The following is a 26,173-nucleotide window of genomic DNA, read 5'->3' as shown; positions in this document are numbered from 1 at the left end:
AAAATCTGTTAAATGAATTAAATGTACAGATAGCATTCTCATCCAAAGAGCAACAGCTTCATTTGCAAGGGCCTCCCAGGAAAAGCAAGGGGGTCTACTAAAAGTGAGGAAGGCCATTTGGGCCAAAGGGACCCTGAGGAAAGCGATCAGTGTCACCTTAAACAAAACAAGATTTTGTTTAAGGAGGAAATAGCTTGCCCCAGAAAAAGTATAGAAATTACTCCCCTGAATGGGGATCCGTTCTCTTCGGGACAAATTTTGAAACAGGAATTGAGTCAGCTTTGCCAGATGCTCTAGATATATGTGACTGGAGATATGTATACACCCAAGAGCTTAGGAGAGCACATTGCCAATCTGGTGTTCTCCAAACTAAGGCTGTCTGAGGTGGTGATCTCTTTTAGACTTACATAAAAATAGCAAATTTAATTGAGAATTTATTTATGTCGTTTAATGTTCTGAAAGTGGATAAAGGTGACCTTTTATCAATAAGATATAAATTAGAGGGGCTGGGGTTGTGGTGGACTGCTTGCCTGGCTCCTGAGAGGCCCTGGGTTCAATTCTCAGAACCACATAAAAATAAAGAATACAATTTGGTGTTAAAAAAAGAAACAATATATATATATATATATATATATAAATTTTTGTCTTACACAGGAATGGAAATGGAAATGTACTTTTAAAGAAAAGGAGAGCCTGATTTGTTTAAAGGTTGACATTATAAAACATGGAAGCATTTTTCCATTCTTCCCACAAGAAGCAAGTTGGGAGCTCTCTTGGTTTCTGTTTGGTTCGTGTTTCAGATGTAACGTTGTATGCGTCATCTGTCAAGACCCCCCTCATCTGAGATAAGGCTCTGCCTCACCCTACTCCATGCTAGGCTGCCTCCAAAGCAGGCTGGACCTAAGCTCATTTAAAATTTCTGTTCAAAGGATAGGTTTTTGTTGTAAATATCACTGTGATCTCAAAATAAGCAGGAGATATCATATATAACTAAGTAAAAGTTTAGGATAATAAAAATCATGTTTCTTGAGGCTGGGGCTGGGGCTCAGCGGTAGCGCACTTTCCTGGCATGTGTGAGGCCCTGGGTTCAATTCTCAGCATCACATATAAATAAATAAGTAAAATAAAGATCTATTAACAATAAAATTTTTTTTTAAATCATGTTTCTTTGTTCGTAGCTATTATACAAACTGAATGTTTTTGCTCTTGTTGATTTCATTTTGCATTTTCGTTGTAAAATGTATAACTGTTGCCTGTTAATGTTTTGCAGAAACCCTGCTTCTAATAGAAGCCATCCTGTATAGGACAGACACGATATAAAGCTGACTTTTAGTACTGATACTAACCCTAATTAAACAAAAGGGGTTACCATCAAATTACAGACATTACGCGCTGGGCCTGTGGCTCAGTGGTAGAGCATTTGCCTCACATGTGTGAGGCTCTGGGTTTGATCCTCAGCACCACATAAAAAAAAAAAAAATTAAAATACTGAGTCCATTTACAACTAAAAATATTTTTAAAAAATGACAGACATTAAAGCATAACCAAAAATCCCCACTTTACGGCTGGTGAAACTGGGCTTCTGGATGTTTAACACCTTGACCAAAGTCCAGGAAGTAAAAGGGTAAGGAATAGAATAGCCAATAAAACCTGGAAAGGCATCTCAGACTGAAGCACCTTGGCCTCCAATGTCAGCCAGACTCAGGGAAGGACAGGACTTCCCTAAGGGCCCCGTGATTCCGGTGAGTCACTGATCTCCCAGTCGGGGTGTCCAGAGGACCCTAGACAGTGCCCACTCTGTAAAGAGGGTCCTGAGAGGGGAATGTCCCTGGCGCTTCCAAGGGAGGCCACACGTGCTCAGCAAGGACCCATCTTGACCGAGGGCACAAGTGGTAGAGTGAACGCCAAAGGGACCAAGAGGCTTCCCAAGGTGACCCTGTTAGAGCTGTTGGAATCCCAGCTGACTCTCACAGCAGATAGGAAAAAAGGTCGATTTTGACCAACTTAGTCTTAAACACCCAGCGGGAGTTTAGACACCAGTCTTAAAGTGAAATTTATTGGTTAGGCTTTAATGTCTGTAATTAATAATTTTTTTTTAGTTGTAGATGGACACAATATCTTTATTTTAATTAATTAATTTTTTTTTTTAATGTGGTGCTGAGGACCAAACCCAGGGCCTCACATGTGCGAGGCAAGTGCTCTACCACTGAGCCACACGTGGACACTTAAAGAAAAGACATGGCTCTTTCACTTGAGATGCACATTTGTGTCAGTCCTTTACTTCCCAAAATAAGTAAGACTGGGAGGTTACAAAGGAAGGGGTTTTATATAGGAGTGCCTGATATACATCACAAAAAGCTCTGTCAGAGTCGCAGTTTTGTTCTGAGTCAATTAGAGACTCGCCTGTGCTTTTTCTTTTTCTGGTGTGACTATTATAAATTGCTGCTCAGACTCCCCTTCTGGAGTTAGTGATTCATCACTCTAGCCTGGCAACGTGATTTTAATCCAGACCTGGAGAGAAGACGAATTCAGCCGAGCTGGAAAGGACCGTACCAAGCGCTCCTCCTCTCCAGGCCGGCTATGGGAACTGCCAAAAGGGGAGAACTCATTACCATGGGAGAGTTCCGCCCACAAAGGGAACACATCCAGGTAGGATGGCAATTCCAAAGGGCACAGGAACAAAAATGAAAATGAAACCAAAAGGCACACAAAGAAAAAGGGGGCACTTGTGAGAAACAGGAAGTTCAGCGGTCCATTTCCAAAATGCACTACTTACCCCTCACTGGGAAGTAAGAGCCAATTGTAAACATTTTAGCTAGAGCCCTCCCCTTTGCCTCCCCCAATTTTGAAATCAGCTACTCGCCTGCATTGTGACCCTGAGCTGCTTGCTTCAGGCTCAGGGGCAGTGCCACCCATGTTTGGTAGCGTGACGTCTGGCAGAGTAAAAGTCAGCTTCACCTTGCCTGCCGCTTCCCAGTCTGCGTTGGATCTTACCGTATCTCTGTCAAAAAGCAGCCTCGGATTCTGTTACCAAGTCACTGGACGTTGGTGATGAGTTCAACCTCCATCTCCCAACCCTGTCACCGGGCCTGGCTATTTCTGGTGACCAGCTCCCATCCCGAAGTTACAAGTCGCCTCACTGAGGCCTGTGGGGGTTGGGGATGGGATGGGGCCTGCAAGAGGACAGTCAGTGTAGGTGACGAATGACGGGGTCAGGAAGATGGGGGCTGATTCAAAGGAAATAAAATGCTAAGACCTCCAGAACACTCCCCCTCCTCCAACCTGTGGCCAAGGTTACCGCCTGGGGGTGGGCAGTTGGTGATGAATGCCCCCGGACTTCTTCCTGCCTCCCTATGCCCCGAGGGGTCCTTTCCCACCCTCTGGCCACCTCTCACTCACACAGGGAGAGGGGCACAGGAGAACAAAGGAAGTCTGAAATCCACAAAAGGGGCAGGACCCTTCCCCTCCCTGGGCACCACTTGGACTCCCTGCTCCGTGGAGGAGCCTCGGATCCTTTCTCCCTCTCTGTTCTGTCCTTCAATGAAAACCTTTGGGCTCTGGCCTGGCCGTCTCCTGGGTGTTCATCTTCAGCACTGGGGGATGGGACTGGAGCCTCATTCTCAACTCCAGCGGACCATCACGAGCAGACAAAAGACACTCATCTCGTACAAGGTCTTGTGTCAGGAACTGGGGACTGAATCCACACATACGTAACAAAGGACGCTGCTACGGTTTGGTCTCAAGTGTCCCCCAAAGGTTCATGTGTTGGAGGCTGGGTCCCCAAAGCAGCGATGTCAGAGTGGGCTCTGAGCAGGGAATGGATTCTGAGGGGCTGGCAGCATTATTGGTGGAAACTTTAGGGGTGGCCCTTTTTGGAAGAGGAGGGTCACTGGAGGTGTGCCCTTTATGCCTCTATCTTGTCCCCCTCCCTCCCTGCTGGTTCCTGGCCGCTGTGAGGCGAGCAGCTTTCCCACCACACCCTCCAGCCATGACGCAGAGCCTCCTTACAGTCCAGTCACTTAGGGACTGAATCTTCTGAAACCTGAGCCAAAATAAACCTCTCCTCCTTTAGGTTGTTTTTCCTGGATACTATGTCACAGGGTGGAAAACATCACCTTCTTTCATTCTTATCATCCAGGAAGTCACCAGGGCTTTAAAAGCTCTGTACCAGGGACCAGGGCAGAGACCAAATACACACGTCTTCTTATGTCACATGAACAGAACATCAGCTTCCTGTGGGGCTGGAGAGAACGTTCAGGGGTCACTGCACCAAAATGTGGAAGGAGTCCCGGCCCCTGGCAAAGGCAGCTTTTCTTGCAAACAACATTCCACGTCCTGGTTTGTGAACCGCCTCGCCATGCCTGGGAATAGGCACTGGGATCCGAGTAAGAAGTTTCTGCAGAGCCTCAGCACATGGAGCGAAGAAGCAAAGTAAAGCTCAGGCCTTGGGGCTGCAGAGCCAAGTCACGGGCCTCTCAAGGTTCATTACTGCCCAGGGAAATGTTTAAAATACCAGCCTGAGCAAACGCCTGAATGCAGACCTGTCCTCTAGTTCCACACAGGGATCATCTGGCTCTCCCTGTCCCTTCTAGGCCACACGGTCTGAGGTGAAGGAGAGACTCGAGTGCCCTAGACTGAGGGACCGTTTTGCCTTCTGTGTTCTCTCCTCTGTCTCTCTGAGTCACTCTTTCCTGCAGTCACCTTGGATTCCAGGAACAATAAGTCTGACGGATAAACATCTTGTGACAAAGAGCCGAAACTACCTCCCAAGCGGCAGCAGGTTGCTGACAAGACTCTGCCTGGCCAGTCCTGAGGTCATGATCAACCAGACCACAGCCTGGCCCAGAGCTACCCAAGCCCCCACCTGACCCGTGTCCCTTTCCTGTGTCACCCCCGACTACCATCAGCACCCTAGAGACAGGTGTGTTCTCTCTGTTCTTCCCAGGGCAGCCACACGGAGAATAACCTCCCTCCGTCCCTTCACCCCGGCCACCTCTTGGATGGGCCTTTGGGGCAGGGGCCACACCTGGACCTTTGAGAGCCCTGCAGCGAAGCCTTGGGCCCAGTTCCAGTCACAAGACCTGCACTTGGGCAGTCAGGCCGACTGAGCCACTGGGCCCGAGGGTGGCACACAGGCTTTCCATCCTGAGAATCCCCGGCCAGGCGACAGCTGCTGCTGGAACTTCATTCTGCCAACACACTCACATGGACCCTCTGGGAGGTGCATTTTGACAGAGCGCTGCCCCCACAGTCGTTAGCTCCTTCCACTTCACACTTGTGGACAGCAGAGGGGCCTTCAAAGAGGTCTGCCCTAGGAGCTAGGAATGTGTCACCTCCCCCTGGCGAAGGGGCTTCACAGATGAAGGATCCTGATGGGGGGGCTGATCCCCAATTGTCTGTGGGCACAAGGGTCCTCATGAGGTAAAGAGGGACACGGGAGGGTCAGAGAGGAGCGGAGCGTTCCAAGGGAGGATCTGTGGTCCTGGAAGACAAAGGAGCCGTGAACTGCGGAGTCCAGGCTCTCTATAAGCTGCAAAACGCTGAGAAATGGATTCTCTTTTAAAAGTTCTGGAAGGAACAGAACCCTGCAGACACGTTGATTTCAGGACTTCTGACCGACCTCCAGACTCTGAGGTGATAGGCTGTTGTCTTAAGCATCAGATTGTGACAGAGCAGCTCAGGGGACAGCACTCCTGTTAGATCGGCATCATGCCTCCCGATTCTTCACCTGTCGGCTGCAGTTTGGATCCTGAGTGTCCCCCATGGTCCAGGGCTGCAGGTTTGCTTCCTGGGGCGGTGCTGTTGGAAGGTGGTGGACCCTTTCGGAGGTGGGGAGGTCTTTAGGTCACTGGGGCGTGACCTTTGAAGGGTGCAGTAGGACCCCAATTCTTCTTCCTTTCTTTTGCTTCCCAACCATGAGATGAACAGTTTTGACACGCGCTTCTGCTGAGACGCGCCTCTTGACACAGGACCAAAGGAGTGGGGCCCAGGAACCACGAACTTGAAAACTGTAAGTCAAAATGAGCCGCTTCTTTTTCTGCGCTATTTGGAATCAATCTCTTTATCAGCTCTCAGGTATCTGTTACAGGGATGGTGAGCACACAAGGACCAAGCTGGGCGCACACTTCATGGATCAGCAAAACAGGAACAGAATGATGGCTCTGGTGGACCCACTTTTCTGATGGAAAATGAGCCACAGGCCAAAGCAGGGATCTGGGCTTATATAGGTCATACCGAGAGGTTTGGGCACTGGGGAACTTGGGGTCTGTTTTACTGGGTGAGATGGAGGGTCTGGGGTCAGTGGTCAGTATCTGGAAAAGGGTGTGTTTTGGGAAGGATCAATGCTTTGGTCTCTTCCCAGAGACAGTCCTTCCAGACCTGATGGTATCTCCCCCCCGGAGCCTGTCTTATCACTGGAAAAGAATAGATTGGAAAGGAATCAATGGATCGCCTTCTGTCTCATTTCCTTTCCCCAAGCCCCACTATTTTGGGGTTGGCCATTTTCCGTATCCTATAGGGATAACGCTTTCTCATATGCATGTCCTTTTCTGTTTGACTGATTAGTTCCTCGTGCAGATGGGGTGGAGTCTCCCTCTTGACTCTGGACTCTGGGTTTGGCTGTGTGGCTTTGGCCAATGGGACGAGCCAGAAGTGACAGGAGAGCAGTTTGAACCCAGAGACTGCCTGTTCCACTGCCGTAATGAGGACGTGCTCAGGCTCACTGACTAACTGGCGGAGGAGGATGGACGGTGGAACAGAGCTGCCCAGTGACCGTTTCCCAGAAGGCAGCGGCCCCAGCCTGCCATATTTAACTGAGCCCAAATCAGATGACCGCCTAATGACCCCGATGGAACCCGGAGCCAGAATGAGAAATGACTGTGCTTGAAGCCACTGAATTTGGGGTCCGTTTTGGTTACACAGCAGTAGTTGTGTGACACATTGCTTTATGAGCTAACGGTAACAATTTGGAAGGCAGTGCTCCGGGTGGTTTTTACACTATCTCCTTGTAAGACTTGCTGCTGCTGATGAATGGCCCAGCCATGACATTTTAGGCATCTCATTTACGGCTGGATGCAATCCTATAGTCTAATCACACACAGATCAATGACCAGGGAAGACAGCAGTCAGGCCCTTCTCCACTCACATTCCCCATCAAGCACACAAAGATACCAGTCTGCGGGACTCCTTTTATTAGCAGGTTTATTGCGATTATAAAATATAATAAGTTATATGTACAGAAATAGATTAAGTGTCCACAATTAAGACTTCACTGCTAAGGGCCACAGACCTAGCCTGGGGTGCTCACTGAATGCTTTCACGTATTGCAAAATTGGACTGTTTCCAGACAAAATGGCAGGATGGAGAGTCCCAGCTTTGTCAGTAAGAATCATTTTGGCCTCATTGATTATTAATTCCCTAGTGTAGGCAAGAATCTCTATGGAATAAACCTTTCTTGGATTTGCTTCCAAATAAGTAAATGACAAGGACCAGCTCCTGAAGAATGGCGCGGTTGCGAGCCAATGGAGCATGCTCCATGTTCACTGGGCCTCTGGCCTCCAATCCAACAGAGTGAAACGAGGCCCACCTCCAACCACCCCAGAACAGCCTTCCCCAAGAACACGGTTAAAGGGGGGTGTGAGCTGTGATCTGGGGCCTACTCTCTCATCGCATGCGACATTTTCAGTCTAATTAAGGGTAGACTCTCATCATCATTATGGCAAAGCAGGGGGAAAGGGGCACCGCAGGATTCCGAAGAGGAATTAAAAGGATAATTAAGCTTTTGCTGTGGAGTATTTAGCTTGCAGGATACACCAAATAGACTCAGAAAAAAAAAAAAAAAAACACAGCAGCAAACAGACACAGTAAATGATGACATTAAATATTCAGGACCTAATTATGATCCTCTCACAGTAGGTTCTACATTCAGCGGTGGGAAATTGCTTGTTGGCTTTAAACATACGACTGATTTCCCCCAAAGCGTTTGTTCAGTCATGCGACTTATGATTTTAAAAGCATCGCTTTATAAGTCAGGGACTTTATTTTCATTTAGTAATCACCACAGTCAGACCTATCAGGAGGGGGCCCGGCCGCAAGCTCAACATTAACCCCCCGGTGTGATCACTACCCTGGCCCCCCCAGCTCTTGCCAACTGCAGGTGGAATTAGAGAATCTGCCAGAACAATGCCAGTTTATTAGCTTTATCTCTATCAATGTTGAGTCGAACATCGCAGTTATGTGAAGATGCCAGTGGTGAGCTTTCCTGTTTCACTCCCCTTCTGCTCCATGCCCACACTTTATGTGCTCCCTGCAGTGACTCCAGGCCAGGCGTCTCCCGCAGTGTTCCTTTCTCTTCTTCTCTTTCTTTCTTCATTTGTTTTGACTGGGGATTGGACCCAGGGCATGGTACCACTGAGCCACACCCCCCGGCCTTTGAGATAGGGTCTTGCAAAGTTGCTAAGACTGGTCTCGAATCTGAGATCCTCTTGCCTCAGCCTCCCAAGTCAGTGGGATGGCAGGTGGGTACCCACCACTCCTGGCTTCACGTTCTGTTTTGCCCACCTAAGCCTGACTTTTCTTGACTACAGAAGTAAAGGCCAAACTCTCGTTTGCGAAAGTCAAACTGAAGCTCAGGATGGAGAAGACAATGGCCCAGGACCCAGTCTCAGGCTCTGCATCGCACCCAGGCTCCACTGTCCCTGACTGGCTCAGACAGCTGAGTCTGGAAACCCTCACAACAGGACCTCATCTGCCCGTCTCGGACGCTCTTGACATCTAGAACTGTGTACGGCTGAACTCTCAGGATGTCTTCATGTACTTAAGCAGAGGTGACCACTCGTATCCGTTTAAAGCAAAAATATCGCCTGACCACATCATAACTTAGGCTGCTTGTGTTCTTGAGTGTTGCTGCCCCCGAGGGTCACGTTGGCCTAAGGACGAGGGTGGAAGGCCATTCACACATGATCTAGAACGCTCACTTCCTAGGCCTAGGAGGCCTGCAGTCAAGAACCCCGTGTCTGCGTGGTCGGACAGACACACGACTTGCATGTCACAGTAGGACAGAGTGAGAGCTTCCACTGGACAGCCTGTAGGAACGTGGGTGACCCCGAGGACAGCTCAGCTTATCCCCGTGAAACCACAGGGACACCAGCAGACCAGGTGGGAATCTGCTCTTGGTAACCACGTGGCCACAGTTTCTGAGCTGTTTTCTTCACGGGGCCCTCCTTCATCCCCCTGTGGGAAACCTCACTTCTTCGCATCTTCATTACCTTTTCTCAGTCTCCCTCTTTTAGCTCATTTGATCTCTTCAGGTGAAGCGGTTTGTAGACGTGTCTTCCGTCTCCCACTGAGTGTAAGCTCCTTAAAGCAGGGTCAGAGTCTTCACTTCTGTGGTCCCCATGTGGTTTGAGTCCCCAACAGGGTCTGTTGAGTGGATTTCTGGTAGGCTGGCTGGCTGGCCCAATCGATCAATAAATATGCGTTCTGTCTGGTGAGGTCAAGTGGGGAGCTGAGCCTCCAGCTTTAATCCTTTCTCTTTTGTTGGACTGGAAGACAGGCCTCACTTCCCCTTGCTCCTCAGAGCAGCTGAAGGCTTACAGTGACACATCAGGAAGAGCCCGGATTGTGGCAGGCGGATGGCACCACTCACAGCTGCAGAGGCCTTGTGGGTTGCCTGGCTCATCCAGGGAGGAGAGTCCGAAGCACGCGCCTCAGGACGCAGTGGGGGGTGGGGAGGCGGGGGGCACCACCCCGGCCCACTCCAGGATGTCTGCACACAAGGACTCCACAGCATCCAGCCGCTCAATCTGCACCAGTTTTGTGAGCAGCTCTGGGATGCTGTAGCCCGCCGTGCTGATGCGGTCGAAGAGCTGCATGCCATCTGTCATGCCCCCAATCTCGTCCCTCTTCAGTCCAAAGCTTTCAGCAAGGTGGCGCCAGGTTTTCACAACAGCCTTCTCAGAGTTGTACGTGGAGCTGAGCATTCGGCTTGTCTTCTCGAGGCAATCAAACGGCAGCTCTGTGGGGCTGAGACCTAGGAGGGCAAGAGCTACAGTCAGACTTCACAGCGCGCAGCTAACAGAGGCTCAACACCACTCAAAATACTTAAAAAAAAATTCTACCAAATGCTTAAATAAAAATTAACACCAATTCTGCACAATCTCTTCCCCCAAACAGAAAAGAAATATTTCCCAACTTGATATCTAAACTAGACCAAGACAGTGCAATGAATTGCATGAATAAAAATACAAAATCCTTTACAAAATATTATCAAATAGAATCCAACAATGCAACAGTGAATTATATGCCATGAAAAGTCACATTTATTCTAGGGATACAAGGCCGGTTTAATATTAAAAAATAGTGTAATCCGTTCACAAAATTAATGTAAACCATTTAGAAAAAAATCTAGAGCTTCATTATACTTAATGGTTGAAAAATAGTTTGATTTTCCTTTGAGATCAGGATCAAGGCAAGATTTCTGCTCTTACCACTCTTATTTGACATGGTACTGGAAGTTACAGCCAGAGCAATAAAGCAAGAAAAGGGAAGCAAAGGAATCTAAAAGAAATCCCAAGAAATCTAAAAGAAAAATTCCATATCTTATAAGTAAATTCAGCAATGTCACAGGATATAAGAGAAATATATAAAAATCCACTTTATTTCTATATACTAGCAATGTATATAAAAATGCATAAAGTATAAATCTAACAAAAAATATGTTTAGAATGTTCTGAAAACCTTGCAATGCTGATGAAAGAAATCAAAGATGATCTAAATGAATTAATAGATATACATTTTTATGGATCAAAAGACAACAAAATAAAGTATTGAATCTTCCCAGCAGGTTTGCTATATGTACGGGCTTGATTCAATTGCTATCAAAAGTCGAGCCAGTAATCCCAGCAACCTGGGAGGCTGATGTGGGAAGATTGCAAGTTCAAAGCCAGCCTCAGCAAATTAGTGAGACCCTGTCTCAAAAAAAGAAAAAGGGGAGTGGAGGGGTGAGGGGAGGGTGGGTGCTGGAGATGTAGCTCAATGGTTAAGCACCCCTGCGTTCAACCCCCAGTCACAAACAAACAAGCAAAATTCCAGACTAGAAATTTTTAAAAAGTTTTTTTTTGAAAGTTGTAAATGGACACAATACCTTTATTTTTATTTATTTATTTTTATGTGGTGCTGAGGATCAAACCCAGGGCCTCGCACATGCAAGGCAAGTGCTCCACCACTGAGCCTCAACCACAGCCCCAAGCTAGACATTTTTAAAAAAATATCTTTTTAGTTGTAGACGGACACAATATCTTTATTTATTTATTTATTTTTATGGGATGCTGAGGATCGAACCCAGCGCCTCACATGTGCTAGGTGAATGCTCTACCACTGAGCCACAACCCCAGCCTCTCCAGCTAGAAGTTTTGTATAGAGAGGGAAGATGATCCTAAAACTTATGTGGAAAGAATAAGGAACTAGAATTAATAAAGGAATTTTGAGGAAAACAGAAGAATGCAATGGGAATAATCTGATTTCAAGACAGATATTTTTATGAAACCTATACAGGGATCAAGGCTGTGTGGTATTGTCAGCAGGGCAGATTCACAGAACAATGCAACAAGAGAATCTAGAAAACAGACCTACACAAATATGCTAAACTGATTTTTGACAAAGGTACAAAAGCAATTCAATACAGGAAAGACAGCCTTATAGCAAATGGTCCTGGAGCAATTGGCATCGATAGGCAGATCAACCAGCTAAAAAACAAAACAAACCAAAACAAACAAGTCCACTCAAGTTCCACATCTTATTAAAATTAAACTGATCAACTGACCATGAACTTAAAGGCACAACGTAAAAACTATAATGCTTTTAAAGTAAATATACAGGGGAAGATCTTGGGAATCTAGAGCCAGGCAAGAAGATCTTCACCTTGACAACACAAGTCCAATCCATAAAAGGAAAACCTGATAATGAATTTGACAAATTTGACTCCTAGAAATTTAAAACTCGTCCCGTGAAGAACCCTGTTAAGAAAGTAAAAAGACAAGCTAAACTAGCTACAAAAGGAGAAAATATTGGCAAACAACAGAAGCCTGGTATCCCCAATATATAAAGAACCCTCAAAACTCAACAGCAAAAATGATCACCCAGTGGGGCAAAGGTCGTGAAGAAACTTCCTACTAAAAGGACATACGGATGGTAAATAAGCATAGGAAGAGATGTTCAAACATCAGGGAAACAAAACCCAAGGAGATATACCACAGCACACCATCAGAATGGTTAACAATGAACTCTTGAGGACATGGAGAAACTGCTAGTGAGAATGGGAAACCATTCAGCCACTTTGGAGAAGAGTTTGGCAGTTTTCAAAAGCACTAAATATGCAACCAGCGAATGACCTAACAGTTGCACTGCTGCGCATTTATCCCAGAGAAATGATGATGCCTGGTGTTCTTGCAAAGCCTGTGCTCCAATGTCTTAGCACCCTTATCCATAACAGCCCCTACCTGGAATCAACCCAGGCGTCTTTTACCAAGCAAGGGGTTAAACCAGCCGCGGTCCACCTGTATCATGGAACACTACTCAGCCGTAGAAAGGAACTGCTGACGCATTCAACAACCTGAATGAATCTCCGTCAAGTGGTGATACACAAGACAGCCAATCGCATGATTCCATTTTAGTGACATTCTTGAAAGGATGAAACTCTAGCAACGAAACTCTAGCACCGGGCAACAGGTTAGTGGTTGCCAGGGGCTCAGGCAGTGACGGGGAGAGTGGGAAGTGGAACAGAAGGGGTCCCTGTAGTGATCGAAAGGGTCTCTCTTATCTTCCCTGTTATCATTCTCCATATCCTGGTTGTGACTTTTATGTGAAACTTTATGTCAACCTTAGGAGGACCTGGGTAGAGAGGACGCAGGACCTCGCTGTCCCTTACCACTGCATGGTAGGAGTTAGCTCGCAATAAAAAATCTAATTGAAAAACAGAGAACCCCCAAAACCATGATGCCCAGGTCTCTCCCCAGATGAGTTACATCAGGCTCCTGGGGCAGGGGCATGGGCTGGGCTGCCTCGGCTGTGGGTCAGCATCTCTGTGGGATCATGAGGCACTAGTGCCTGAGCTACCGGCTGGGTGGCCGAGGGCCCAGGGCTTCAAGCTTTCACCCTGCCAGGGCTCCACTTCAGGTTTTCTAAAATCAACTTGCAAACCAGTGTCCCAGGGGTATGGACTCTGAAAGCCAAGAGATTCTTTGGACTAGAGAAGAGCTTTCAGGGCGCTGGAACTCAAGACCCAGAGCACCTTCCCGTGGGCAGCCGGCCGCCCCTGGCACCCCAGGCTTGATCGGGCAGGCTCGCTGGGCAGGTCTTTATGGAGAGACACCACGTTTTGGAAGGCAGCCAAGAAGAATTCTTGGCCCCGGACTCACGCTCCGCGGCTATTTCTGGCCAAGGGAGCACCTAACCAGCCCGCCCAGGCTCAGTGGGCTGTACCCAGCCCAGGTCGCCAGGAGCCATCAACCCTGCACCTGGCTTTGCTCGTTCTGCTGGACTGAGGTGTGTGAGGGTGGTGTGTGTGGGGGTGTGCCAGCGAGGAAGCAGGGAAAACCCCTGCCCTCAGCTGTGAGGGGTTTAACTTTGGGGTGAACAGAAGGTAACAAAGGGACTGGATTTTGCAGCCATTGGGAACTGTGGATTGGAATTTCAGACTGCAGTGTTTTTGTTGCTTCTCACCGGCCCACACCAGGTCTGTCTCGGGTGACCACAAAGCAGTCTGAATTTACTCCTTAGGAGGCAGCTTGGGAACAGAGGTGGGAGGCCCCCGAAGGCCATTATCCTTTGTGAGCCTCAGGAGGGAAGGGAAAGGACTGCTAGGTACAGCCCTGTGCTCATGATGATGATTCCATCAAGGACAGACTGCCAATGCCATGGTGGTCCCATAGATCGCATGACATTATAGTGATACTGTAGGCATCCTGTTGGTGTCGAGACCCACTGGTGTTCATGCAAGAACAGAATCGTCTGTGCGTTTCTCAGAGTGGGCTCCACTGTCAGTCACCACTGACTGCATGGACAAATAACTGATGGTGATGTTTCCCAGCTGACGATGCCCATGGACGTGGCATGGTAGCTGCATGTTCCTCACCCCACGTGTCCCTGCCCTGAGCACACACCTGGGGCTGTCTCCTCTCCTGTGAGGGGAAAGGCCACGGGACATGCCAGGGAGATGCCTCAGACTGGCTGAAGCCAAATTCCTTTACCCTCTACCCCCGAAGTCAGCTCAGGTGGCTATTCTGGGTGGAGAGTGACAAGCCAGGTAGGCGACTCTCCTTAGTACCCCTCCCACAATTGACGTCAGGGCAGCTCAGTGGGGACACTTCAGGCACGAGTCCTCTGGGCAGCTTTTCACACTCACCTTCAACGACACCGCACACATTGGCATACACATCCAGTATTTTTTTCCTTCTGCTTTGGATCTAAAAAAAAAAAAGATAATGTGATTATGCAGAAAGGGACACAATAGTAGCGGAGAACCAAGTCTCCTATCTTAGTACTGGCAGCAGGGGCTTTGCCCTGATAGCTGAACCAAGCCTTCAGGCAAAAACCAGTCCAAACAGCAGGAAGAAGGATTTCCTGAGGTTTTCCACAGAAACACCTTGGGTGCACACCAGGGGCGCTTCTTAGGTTAACTCAACACCTGCCATCGGTGTGTTTGGAAGCATGGTGGTGGGGATCCCCGGTTGGCCAGCACTCAGCGGCCAGCAGAGCTACGGGGGACTCCGGTTCCTGGAGCAGATAGCTCTTTGCAAGGACAGGTGCTGAGAGGCCCTGGCTGAAGAGTCCTGTGGCCACAGCCGTTCAACTCCTGCAGCAACCCTATAGGCCTCTGGGTCCCTGCAAGTGGGGCCCTTTAGGAAAGGTCACTGAACCAGGGCAGCCCAGACATGGTGTCCCCGCAGAACCAGGCCAGACCTGGGTCCCAGGAGGACATTTCACCAACAGGATCGACTAGACATAGCGTGTGCCCCAAACAGCACTTCAGGGTGGCTGGCTTGAGGTGGTAAAGCCCCGTGGACAACTTGTACTACTTATATATGAAAGATACAAGAAATGTCTTTTTTTAAATCTATGATCTATCATCATCATCATCATCATCTAATGAACCATTCCGTAGTTCCTGGATACTGAAATCTGCGGATGCTCAGGTCTCCTATATAAAATGGTGTAGTATTTGCATAGAGCCTGTGCACACCCTGCTACCTACTGTGTCCCTTTTAGATAACATAATACCTAATACGAGGTAAATGCTGTGTCAGTAGTTGTTATACTATATTGTTTTGGGAACCCTGATGTGGAAAACCATCTGTACATGTTTAGTACAGACCCAGGTTTTTTTTTGTTTGTTTGTTTTACTATTTCATACTGTGGTTGGTTGAATCTGTGAATGTAGAATCTGCAGATAAAGGACTGACTGTGACATGCACATTTTACATATGTGTATGTAGAAAATTATCTGGCTGATACATACCTGTATGTTTACAAAGGTTTTTTTCTCTGTACTCTGGCTAAGTGATCTTAAATATTTTCTACAGCTTATTTCCATTTTCATCTATAAAACAATATAATAAAAGAAAAAACTTTTCTGTTTATGACTGTCTTGTCAACCTGTCACTCTGTCCAGTGTCCTGCCTTGGACACTGTCTCACAGGAACTTATGCGATAGGAAAGTCTTGGCTGGTGGCGAGGAGTCACTGCATAGGTACGTGGTGGGTGTGGGCAGAGTGCCACGTAGGTCAGAGCCTCACCCCGGCTGCCTTGTTGTTGGTGGCAGACTTCTCCCTGGCCAGGTGCACCAGCGACAGCAGGCACAGCTCCGGGGAGCCCTGCTTGTCAGGCGCCGGCTCCTCATCACTGTCCACGCTCCGGCTCAGCAGCTGCTCGTTCTCAGAGGAGGCGTCGTTCTCACTGGGGAAACAAGAGGGGTGCTTGTTAATAGTGCCACCGCCCTGGCAGTCTCCTGGCAGTGGCCTGTGGCCCGGGTGTGGACAGTCGGGTGCAGGGAACTGCTCCTCATGCATTTATGATGCACCTGTGGGCTCCAGGTGAGGAGACCTGAGATGAGAAACTCACATCGGGGCCCCCTGCTCTTTTCCAGAGGAGTAGCTCCCATGTGGGGAGACCTGCAGGTGTCTGGGGGTAGGGGCAGCGGGAGCTCCAAGGGGCCGTGGGCTGCCATCGAGGGTGGTTCTTCAGGCCCTCTGACACACAGTGATGCCATGAAGTTTTCACTGAATTCCTTCTAGATTCCATATTTAATCTCAGTAAGCACCGAGCTCAACCTTGCGTCTTCATGTGAAGCAGACAAGATTATGTGGCTGGCACTGAATCCGCGCAGGTTTTCAAGAATAACTGGAAACAGAGTGAGTGGGCCCGTGCCTGGGAAGGCCCCTCTTGGCTAGTGAGGCGGCCTGGCTGGCGGTGTGCATTGTGGGGCTCACAGCGGGCCCCGGAGGGTGGGCGGGTTGGGTGGTCAGATGGGACAGGCCTGGGCTCATGCCACTTTACTGTTCTTTGTCCAGGCCACACAGGACCCAGTGCTGGCCCTGGCAATCCAAATATATGAAAAACAATATTCTTTTATTGTAGGCTTCCTTTTTACTTCCTGTGGTTTGGCCGAAACCTTTTTTTTTTTTTCCTTTAAAAAGGATTGTATTTGCCAGTAACTGGGTTATAGCAATGAAGCCCATATGCAAACACAGCCTCAGAGCCAGGATAGTACAAATAAACTAAAAACAATGATGAAGGCCCCGCAGGCCTGCTTCCCCAGGGCCTTGCTGGCGTTGGCTGGCTCGTTCCCGTCTCCACCTGGGACCAAGCCAGAGGGAGAGGCCACTTCCCCTCTAGACCAGTCACCAAGCCCCATGAGTGGTGGGCAGGGACAAAAGCTCAGGGCCTTGTTGTCTGTTTTATAGTTTTCAGTTTTGGTTTTTATTTAATATTTATATATGAGACAGTATGTATTCTTTTCCAAGTGGGGTCCTCCAATTTCCCCCCATATTTGGGTGAAACTCAAATCACAGGACTTGTCTCTGTCTTTTTGACTACTTCTTTTTTTTTCTACTTTTGGGAACAAGAAATCTTGGAAGAACCCAAGGGGAGAGCTGAGACAAAACAGGACAACGCTGACGGAGAGAAGTGGTTCCACTCGGGACCCAGTGTGGAGGGGCTGGGCCTGGGGCTGTGCCACCAGGTGGCCAGAGCCTGCCCCAGCTCCACATACCTCTTGGTGGTCTTTGCCGGAGTCGCTGTCAGCTTCTCAAATTCATCCTTCTCAGAGAAAATCACCACGTTGTCTGCAGGGAAAGAGGAGTTGAGGGGAGGGGACATTAGCAAATGCCCCCGGCTCCCCGCCTGGCCCCCCCCCCCCGCTCCTCCTCTTTGCCGAACTGCCTCGTGGCCATGATGCTGCCAGGGTGAGACAGTGTGGGCACCTCCTGTCGGAAGAGGCATGAGAGCAGGGGCAGCCAGCTGGGGAGCTGGGAGGAGGGTGGGCGCTGTCCACTGCAGCGTTGGACAGCACGCGTGCGCTGGCATGCCAACTGTGCGCACAGACCTGGGGCCTCCTTCTTCTCCTCGTCCCTGCTCACGGGGGCTTCCACGCTCTTCCCTGGGGGGCTGGTGCAGCAGGCTGGTTGGAGAGACGGGAGGCAGGGAGTGAGCAGCCAGGTCCCCCCACCGGCAAGGTGGCAGAGTATCCCAGAGGGCGGGGGAGGGACGCAGGGCGGTCACCTGGGGCTGAAGGCTTCGCCTTCATGATGTAGAACATGATGATGAGGACGATGGCGATGGCCATGATGAAGATGGTGGACATGGCAATGATCAGGGCGGTGGCCAGGTGTCCTTGGCCCGAAAGCTCTGCTGGCATCAGAGGAGAGCGACATGAATGTCCCTGCAGGCTCTGCTCCAGACCCACAGCCCTGCCAGGTGACTCTACCACTGGGGTGCTCCAGGGCAGAGTCAGAGAGCTCAGCCCTGCAAGTGCGCCGTGGCCACCGGCTGAGCACTGCCCAGCTGTTCCCCTTGCTGCTCTCAAGGAGGATGATCCACACTGCGGGGGGCAGGGTGCGGGTTTGCCTTGTCATTCCTGGGGTGCTTGCTCTTGGTTCTACTACTCTGGGAACCTGAGGGGAAGGTGGGGAAGAGGAGAAGCCCACCAACCAGAGTGTCTCAATGATGGCAAAATCCATGGAATTTCCAAGCAAAAATGAGGATTCAAGGGTCCACGCCTCGGGCTAGAGGTTGGATTCTGGTTTGGCCTCACACAGTTTCAACCTCGGTGTAAATAAGAGAGTCCCAGAGTCCAGGAGGGGGCTGGGCTGGCCCGCTGTCTCTTACCGATGCGGGGGATGGGATTTGCTCATTCCCCCTGATTAATGTAGTCTTGGACCTCTGGAATGATCTTTCTAATTCTCTAAAGTAACCAAACAGGACCCCGCTTGTGAAGCAGGACCCAGGTGATCCACCACCCACATAGGCAGGGAACAAGAATGTTAAGGCCCCGAGTCATTTGAGAGAGTCACCAAAGTGGAGAGCACTGGGTGGGCTCTGAGCCTCTGGTGTCATCCTGGGTGCACCTGCAACATCCCTGGGGGCCAGCTATGAACTTGCCCTTGAGTCCTGGTGGGAGCGAGAGGCTAAGTCCTAGTGGAGTCTCCCCGCCTCACACTCTGATGGGTCTGTAGGCCGCTGCACCACGATGCTCTGTGGGCCCTTGAAGGGGCCCGAGCCTCACAGAGACCATCTGTCCATATGCGCAAATGATGGACAGCATTAAACCCCGGAGACAGAAAGTCTGAGCCAGCTGGAGGGCTTGCTCTGGGAGAAGTATTAGGCTTGGCTGGGTGCAGGGCTGAGGGAGAATCACATCTGCTTGTTGAAAATTAGAATTAAGATGTGAAGGTTGCTGGGGCTGTGGCTCAGTGGCAGAGCTGCTCGCCTAGCGTGTGTGAGGCCCTGGGTTCGGTCCTCAGCACCACATAAAAATAAATAAATAAATAAAGGCATTGTGTCTATCTACAACTAAAAAATATTAATAAAAAGATGTGAAGGTTGCCTGGTTTATATAAAACCCAGCAAGACCAAAGCACAAGAGGCATCACTGTTCCTGCTCAGGGCTGTCTGAGCACCTCACTGCTGCCCTGCCCAGCTGCCCCGACTGCCAGCACTTTCTACAGGTTCAGGACCCCCGTGGAGCAATCAATCTGACTCCTTGCAGAGATAATTACTAACTCCCAGCAACCGAGGGCTCCCAGTGTGATTCAGCCACATTAGGGAAGTGACTTCAGGTGTGGAAGCCACCGTTATCGTTACTACACAATTGCTTCTCTTCCGCTTCACTCTAGTTGAGTCCCCTCAATTCCAGGAGATCGTGCCTGGGCGCTCCTTACCTTTGTGGGCATGTTGGAAGGGGGACAGGGTGCTGCCGCCAGAGGTACTGGGGGAGTTGGCAGAAACCCCCAAAGTGGCTCCCACACCTGCAAGGAGAACAGAGTCACCTCAGGTGATGTGGTAAAGCACCACCTCCAAAGGTTGAAAAAGAACACACTTGGCAATAAAGTGAATGGATCTGGAATTCTACACCATGAATGGGCTTCAGGAGCGGAGGCAGGGGAGGCAAAATTAAAATTTCTTAGTGTGTTTAATGATCCTTAAAGAGTTTTGGGACCTCTCAGGATTTTTGTTCTTTAAATAAAAAGACCCATGTAGCAGGGTGTGATGGTGCACTCCCGTAATCCCAGCGGCTCAGGAGGCTGAGGCAGGAGGATTGCAATTTAGTGAGGCTGTAAGCAAACTAGTGAAACCCTGTCTCAAAATAAGAGGACTGGGAATGTGGCTCAGTGGTTAAGTGCCTGTGGGTTCAGTCCCTACGCAACTCTGGAAAACTAAACAGTGGGCAGGTGTTGGGAGGTTGTGCAGCTTCACCGACTCGGTTTTCCTGTGAGCTGAGGCAGTGCGTGGTGCACACCATCAGCAGGAGCAAGCATGTGTATTAAGGCATTATTAGGCTGAAACAATACTTGATTAATTTTTTCAATTACAAAGAGCAGGGATGTGTTCTTAATACCTTTTCTAGTCACTAAAGTAATGTGTGCTCATGATTAAAAATCTGGAAAAAATAAGACCACGAGAAAGAAGTAAAAGAAGCACCCGCGGCTTCACTGTCTAATGCAGACTTGGGCTATTTCCCTTTAGAATGTTTCCAGGGACAAAATTTTCAAATAGTTCTGACTAAAACATCCCAAACCAGGAACATTCTACAGGGAGGGTCTGTGCCTTCTCCCTCTAACCTGTGGTTCCCGAAAACCCCTCTCTGGAAAAAGTGTCACTAAGTGGATTAGGACGGAAGGTGCTTTTACTATCAGATCACAAAGGGACGAGTGTTTAGCCCAGAAAGGCGATGTCCTGATGAGAAATCTTCTTTTAGGGTCCGACTTGAGTCTTACAGTGAATAGATAATGTTGAGGACTGGGGTGCACAGCATGAGGCCCTGGGTAATCCCCAGCACTGGGAAAAAAGTCATGTTTTCATCATGCTTCACAATGAGCCTCCTTTTTTCCTCTTCTGTCTCCACTAGTTCTGGAGATATTCAGGAAGAGGATTTGCATCCTGAAAAGCAGCTCCTGAGTCCAGGACGAGACCACTGATCTCCCTGAAACCGATTCACTCGGCCCTCCCCCGCCCAGCCCCGTTGAGAGGAGCTGCCCGAATGCTGTACACAGGTCAGCTCGCACCACCTCACGTCTTTGGTGAGAAACAAGCTTCACCAGCAGGGCTGTTTTCTTTAAGAGAGAAAGTTCTGGAAGAAGCACAGGCTGCTCCGTGGGTGGTGTTTCTAAGCCTGCCACCTGGCTTGGGGGCAGCACTGCCGAGTTATCTCAGTGGCCACAGGAGAGGGGGCCACACATTTCTCAGTCCTCATTCCATGTCAGACAAAGAGGAGATTCAGCAAATAAAACAGGGTGGAGCCGTGCATGGTGGTTGGTGCACGCCAGCAATACTAACTAGCATCTTGGGAGGCGGAGGCAGGAGGACTGCAAGTTGAAGATCAGCCTCAGCAACTTAGTAAGACCCTGTTTCAAAAGAAAAGAAAAAAGAGCTGGGGATGTGGCTCGGTAGGTAGGCACTCCTGGGTTCAAGCCTGGTCCGTAGACTGAAAGGCAGTTCAAGATGCGATTTTGTGCGTCTGTAAGATGCAGGGTGCCCAGAGTCTGAGCCTGTGGCTTAGGGCTGGGCTCTAAGAAATATCACCTGCCCACTTTGGGCAAGATGTTTCCCTGCCTTTTTGGAGGATAACTGCAAGCTTTTCTCCTGCCTGCTGGGCCCCCGACTTATGATGAGCTGTGCTTTTGAAATTTAGCCTCCAGGACTGGCCTCACAACCAAAGTCCTATTAGGGGAGAAGCGGGAGGAAAGGGGTGTCCCTGACTGAGAGGTCTAAACAGCCACATGCACCTGTCAAATAAGAGAAATGCAGGCTGTGCCCCCTCCTCCCACACACCTCAGGGAGCTCCCTCTGAATGTCGGCAGTGCGTTCAGGGGGCCTGTCAGTCAGATGTCATCGGTGGATGAGGAAAACAAACAGGACGGGGAAAAGAAGTGATCTGCCAATTTGGTAAGGGGCTCAAGGGAGCTTAAGGGAAAAAAACATCCCTGGGCTATATCTCTGGATGTTAGTCATCTTTGTCTCTTCTTGTCCCTTCTTGCTGGGGCTTGCAGGTTCGAGGCGGTGACAGGGTTGGGAATGGGGACACAAATAAGCTCGGGCCTGTCATCTAGAGAGGGACAACGAAGGCAGCCAAGGCAGACAGACTCAGGAAATGCTTCCGCACCCGGTGGGGATGGTCACAATGACATGGCAGAACAACGAGTGCAGGCTGCTGCTTGTCGGCCAGCACCCGCCTGCCCGGCCAGGGGCGCCTCACCATATGGACTGGACTTTCCCCAAACTGAGCTCCAGCTGCTGTCAACTGAGCAGCCCCAGACCACGTTGCTGTGGGGACAGGCTGGGTGGCCCTGGAGAAGCTCTGCACTCAGGACATTTGAGCCCCAGTCGCGGCAGGAAGACAGACTGGCCCCTTTTTCTCGGGAGCTCAGTCTCTTGCTGTCAGGTCTGGAGCTGAAGGCCTACATCTGCCCCTGATTCAGAGTGACATGCCCTCAGCCCAACCCCACAAGTGCCCTCCCTGTGGCTCTGGTTCTCACCCCAGCCTTCCTGTTGGTGGCCCCAGGGCCTCTGGAGAATTGCCTCCAGGGGACTCTTCCCCTGAGGATGTAGCCGCAGATTCTGAGTCCTGTGCTGTGTGCGGGAGCAGCAGGACACACAGGTCACTAGGCAGGGACAGCAGAAGAGCAGCAAACTACTCCGTGACAATAGGCCCCTTCTCAGTGACTCTGGTCCCTTGCAGGGCAGGGTGCATAGAATAAGCCCATGACCAAGGACAACAGCTGGTAAGATCTGGCCCCAAAGCACGGACAGGGCGGAGTGGGTCGGGGCAGCACTGGGTGTGGTTTGAGGGAGGGCACCTGCAGGGCCTGGGAGGACTAAGTCAGGTCCCTGGTAATCACCCCTGGAGGTTTCTGTAGCTTTTAGGATGGTTAGAAAAAATCCCCAGAGGGAACTAACACCTGCTCTCCATGACCCCCGAACCCTTGAAATACATCCTAGAATCACAAACGTCTGCATGTTAAGTTTTTAACAACATATCCATCAATGTTGAGTAAATGTGGTGTATAAAAGAGGTCTGGGAATAAACCCAGCACATTAAAACAGAGAATGGACCTTGGAGTCAGAGAGGCCTGGATTCTTCTCGTTCCTGTCACCACCTGTCACCAGCCGTGGGTCAACAAACTGGTTGGTGGTGCTGGGTGGGTGTCGTCCCCACTGCCTGGATGGAGAGGGCACGCTATATGCAGGTTCTCCGGGGCAGCCTGTGGGAGCACCATACCCCTGCCTACGAGTTCTCCTGTGCCAGCTTCTGCTCTGCTCTAACGATGATTAACTCAGCAAATTCAAAGTATTTGGCATCTGGGAGGTTTCACTCCATTCCAAAGTGAGGCCTGCATTTCCAGGTCACTTGACCTCCTGGGAAGGATCATTAAATGGAAATATTTCTCTATGTGGCTGGCTGGCTTCCTTCCTTCATTTTTTTGGGGGGGGGAACAGTGTATTGAACCCAGAGTGCTCTTAGCATCCAGTCCTTTTTATTTTTCATTTTGAGACAGGTTTTTGCCTGGGGCTGAGGGTCTCACTAAGTTGCCCAGGCTGGCTTTGAACTTGCGATCCTCTGGCTTCGGCTCCTGAATGACTGAGGTTGCAAGTGGGTGCCACTGAGCCTGGCTTCATGTGGGTGTCTGTGGGGTGGTCAACTGTGCACCCATGTCCCCTTCCACGAGGACCCCGGCTTTGAATATGACAAGGTGTTGGATGATCGTCAGTGAAAACTGCAGTCTCAGAAAATCGGTGGATTTCCACTGCAGGTCTGTACTAGGAAGCAAGAGAGTGGAGATGGATCTGTTTAGCTCACCTGAGTTCCAGGCAGGACCAACTGGGAAGCAGCCATGGGGTGGGCTGCAGGTGCACAGCCTCACCTTCCTCGGGGGACTTAGGAGTCATAAGCAGGAGGCTTAATGGAGTTAGGCCTGCACTCAAAGTGATGATAGGGTACAATGGGGCGTTTGAGGGCTGTTAATCCACACGATTTAGGAAGGTGCCAGTGTGTAGGAGAGACTGGCTGGTTCTCTACGGAGGGCAAACCGTTTAAAGAAAGGTTTGTTTACTGGAGCTGTCAGGAAGGTGCCCCACCGCTGCGGCATGGGCGGAGCACCCCCTGGTGGTGGATCCTGGAACCATGGGCAGAATCCTCAGACCCGCCTAGCGGCACAAAGCGGGGTTACTAGGAACGCAGTCTCAGGCCCACCCACGACCTGCTGCATCAGAATCCATCTCTGAACAGGTGCCTGGCAATGCGTGGCCCGCTGACGTTCGAGAAGTGCTTTGCAGAAATGGCTGGACGTGGGTTCTCGGAGGACGGGCTTCCCTGCTGAGTTCTCCAGCTCACATAAAGGACCTGGGGCCCTTAACCTGCACCCTGCTTCTCCAGCTTATTGAAAACGTGTTTTCGCTCGACCCAGGAGCATGTGGTGTCACAAGTGCTGCCCGTTTACAGATGAGGAAACTGAGGTCACTGAGTGGTACCTGAGTTACCGCTGAGTGGCAGGAGGGTGTGGCCAGAAGAGGTGGGTCACCGGAGGCGTGCCTTTGGGGTATCTATTTTGTGTCTGGCAGTGACGTCTCTCTATTTCTGATCATGTCCTTGGCTGTTTTCTTCCACCACACACTTCCTCCATGATGTTCTGCCTCACCTCGAGCCCTAAGGAATGGGGTCAGCCTTCTGTGAACTGAGACCTCTGAAGCCGTGAGCCTCCAAATAAAACTCTTCCTCCTCTAAAACTGTTCTTGTCGGGTGTTTTGGTCACAGCAGTGAATGTAGGTGTCAACGTACGGGTCAGCCCTGCTGGTACACTGAGCCAATATTGTTTTCTCAATTATTTGGTGGAGAAAATAGAAACAGAAGTGGCCACCAGGCACCCACAGTATCGCAGTCACTGAGCACCAGGCTCAGAGTTGGGCTCGGGGTACATATATTTTAGTCAAGATGGAAAGCAGCACAGAAGCAGGACTGATCCAGATCCCAATTGCAACCCTTTGGTTATCCTGTCACTACTTGGCAATCCCAGAAACTGGAATGGTTTTATCTTCTTTTATAAGTGAATACGTGTCCCTCTTTCATTTCTCTGAGGGTGGTCACTGAGTGGACACCACAGTGCACCTGCGACCTCAGTGCTGGTGGGAGTTAACTCACTCCATCTGGGCGACATCCTGTGCGACAGGCACCTGAGCACCCTGTTTGACAAGTAAGGAAACCGAGGCGGAGGGAGGTTAAATGCTAGTTTAACTCAGGCAGTGAAGTCCCTGCTTCTCCAACTGATTAAAAACGTGTTTCGGTCCACCCAGACCTTCTGACTCAGAGATGGACCCAGGAGCATGTGGTGTCACAGGTGCTGCAGGGGACTCTGAAGAGTCATGCCTGACTCGTCTGCCTGGCAGTCACTCCGAATGGAAAAGCAGTCGGGCTGCACAGTACGAAGGTGCACGTGGGACTCAGCCACGGAGTGCAGAGCACTGCGGGCACCCTGGCCCTGGGTCCTGTGCTGAGCAGGCCCGGCCCTGACTCAGGCTCAGTCCTGGGCAGCCTCTCCCCTGCAGTCGGCCACGACCCACGGGCTCCAGCAGTAGCTCCTCCATTGATTTCGAGTGCCCAGGATGCTCTCTCTCCTCAGCAGGGTTCAGGTAAATCAGACCAAGGCAGGTCTCAGGAAAAGGCCTTCGGATCGACAACCAGGGGCCGACCGTGTGGTCCTGACTCGGGAGGTTTCGTCAAATTCCTGGCTTTCCCGGGGTGGGACTGTGGGTGGCAGTCCTGTGACTTCCCGGGGCCATGGTCATAACCAGTCTCTACAGCACTGTGGTCTCTGAGCTCTGAGCAGGGGCCCTGGTCCTCACATTGAACCCCGTGCCGAGGAGGTTTAGACTGGAGATATAAAATCGCCATTTCACCTCCCCTCCAGGTCCCTGATCCAGGCAGGGCTCAGTCCACCATGTCTGTCAGGCCTGACATCTAGCCGGCTGCACCTTCCCGTTGACCAGACGGGCAGGCAGAGGCCTGATGACTTGTCCAAGGTCAACTCCAGGGAGAGCTCATAGGCAGCCTGGACTGGAGGTGTTCTTTTTCTTTTCTGGGGGGAGGGGGTACCAGGGATTGAACTCAGGGGCACTCAACCACTGAGCCACATCCCCAGTCCTAGTTCATATTTTATTTAGAGACGGGGTCTCACTGAGTTGCTTAGCACCTCGCTGTTGCTGAGCCTGGCTTTGCACTTTCCATCCTCCTGCCTCAGCCTCCTGAGCCACTGGGATCACAGGTGTGCACCATTCCCCCCGGCCACAGACTAGAGGCTTCTATGTTGGCTCTCTCCAGTGATGGATTCTAAGAACCAACCTCGGGAGGCTGGCGTGTAGCTCAGTGGTAGAGTACCTGCCTTTGGTGCCCTGGAAACTGGTTGTCTGT

At 50.2% G+C, this 26,173-nt stretch overlaps 1 protein-coding gene and 1 long non-coding RNA gene across 3 annotated transcripts in view; one reads left to right on the top strand and one right to left on the bottom strand.

Annotated features, from left to right (window-relative positions):
- The first annotated feature begins 2,496 nt into the window (after positions 1-2,496).
- Positions 2,497-6,445, top strand: LOC144369310 (uncharacterized). The gene is made up of 2 exons (XR_013428829.1): positions 2,497-2,649; positions 2,895-6,445. It is a non-coding gene; the product is annotated as an uncharacterized LOC144369310 (long non-coding RNA).
- A 738-nt stretch (positions 6,446-7,183) lies between these two features.
- Positions 7,184-26,173, bottom strand: part of Edar (ectodysplasin A receptor) — an 89,774-nt gene continuing 70,784 nt past the window's right edge. The window contains exons 6-12 of one of the 2 annotated variants that reach the window (XM_040270880.2): positions 19,434-19,520; positions 17,776-17,904; positions 17,600-17,674; positions 17,267-17,339; positions 15,792-15,951; positions 14,402-14,462; positions 7,184-10,030 (exon numbers count right to left, since the gene is read on the bottom strand). In XM_040270880.2, coding sequence (XP_040126814.1) covers positions 9,708-10,030; positions 14,402-14,462; positions 15,792-15,951; positions 17,267-17,339; positions 17,600-17,674; positions 17,776-17,904; positions 19,434-19,520 — 908 coding nt within the window. In that variant the 3' untranslated portion in view covers positions 7,184-9,707. The remainder of the gene's footprint in view (positions 10,031-14,401; positions 14,463-15,791; positions 15,952-17,266; positions 17,340-17,599; positions 17,675-17,775; positions 17,905-19,433; positions 19,521-26,173) is intronic. The other variant, XM_078028834.1, reaches the window with a different exon arrangement.

The sequence above is a fragment of the Ictidomys tridecemlineatus genome, chromosome 12 (assembly GCF_052094955.1).
Source record: "Ictidomys tridecemlineatus isolate mIctTri1 chromosome 12, mIctTri1.hap1, whole genome shotgun sequence".
NCBI lineage: Eukaryota > Metazoa > Chordata > Mammalia > Rodentia > Sciuridae > Ictidomys > Ictidomys tridecemlineatus.
This window is presented reverse-complemented; position numbering and strand designations above follow the sequence as displayed.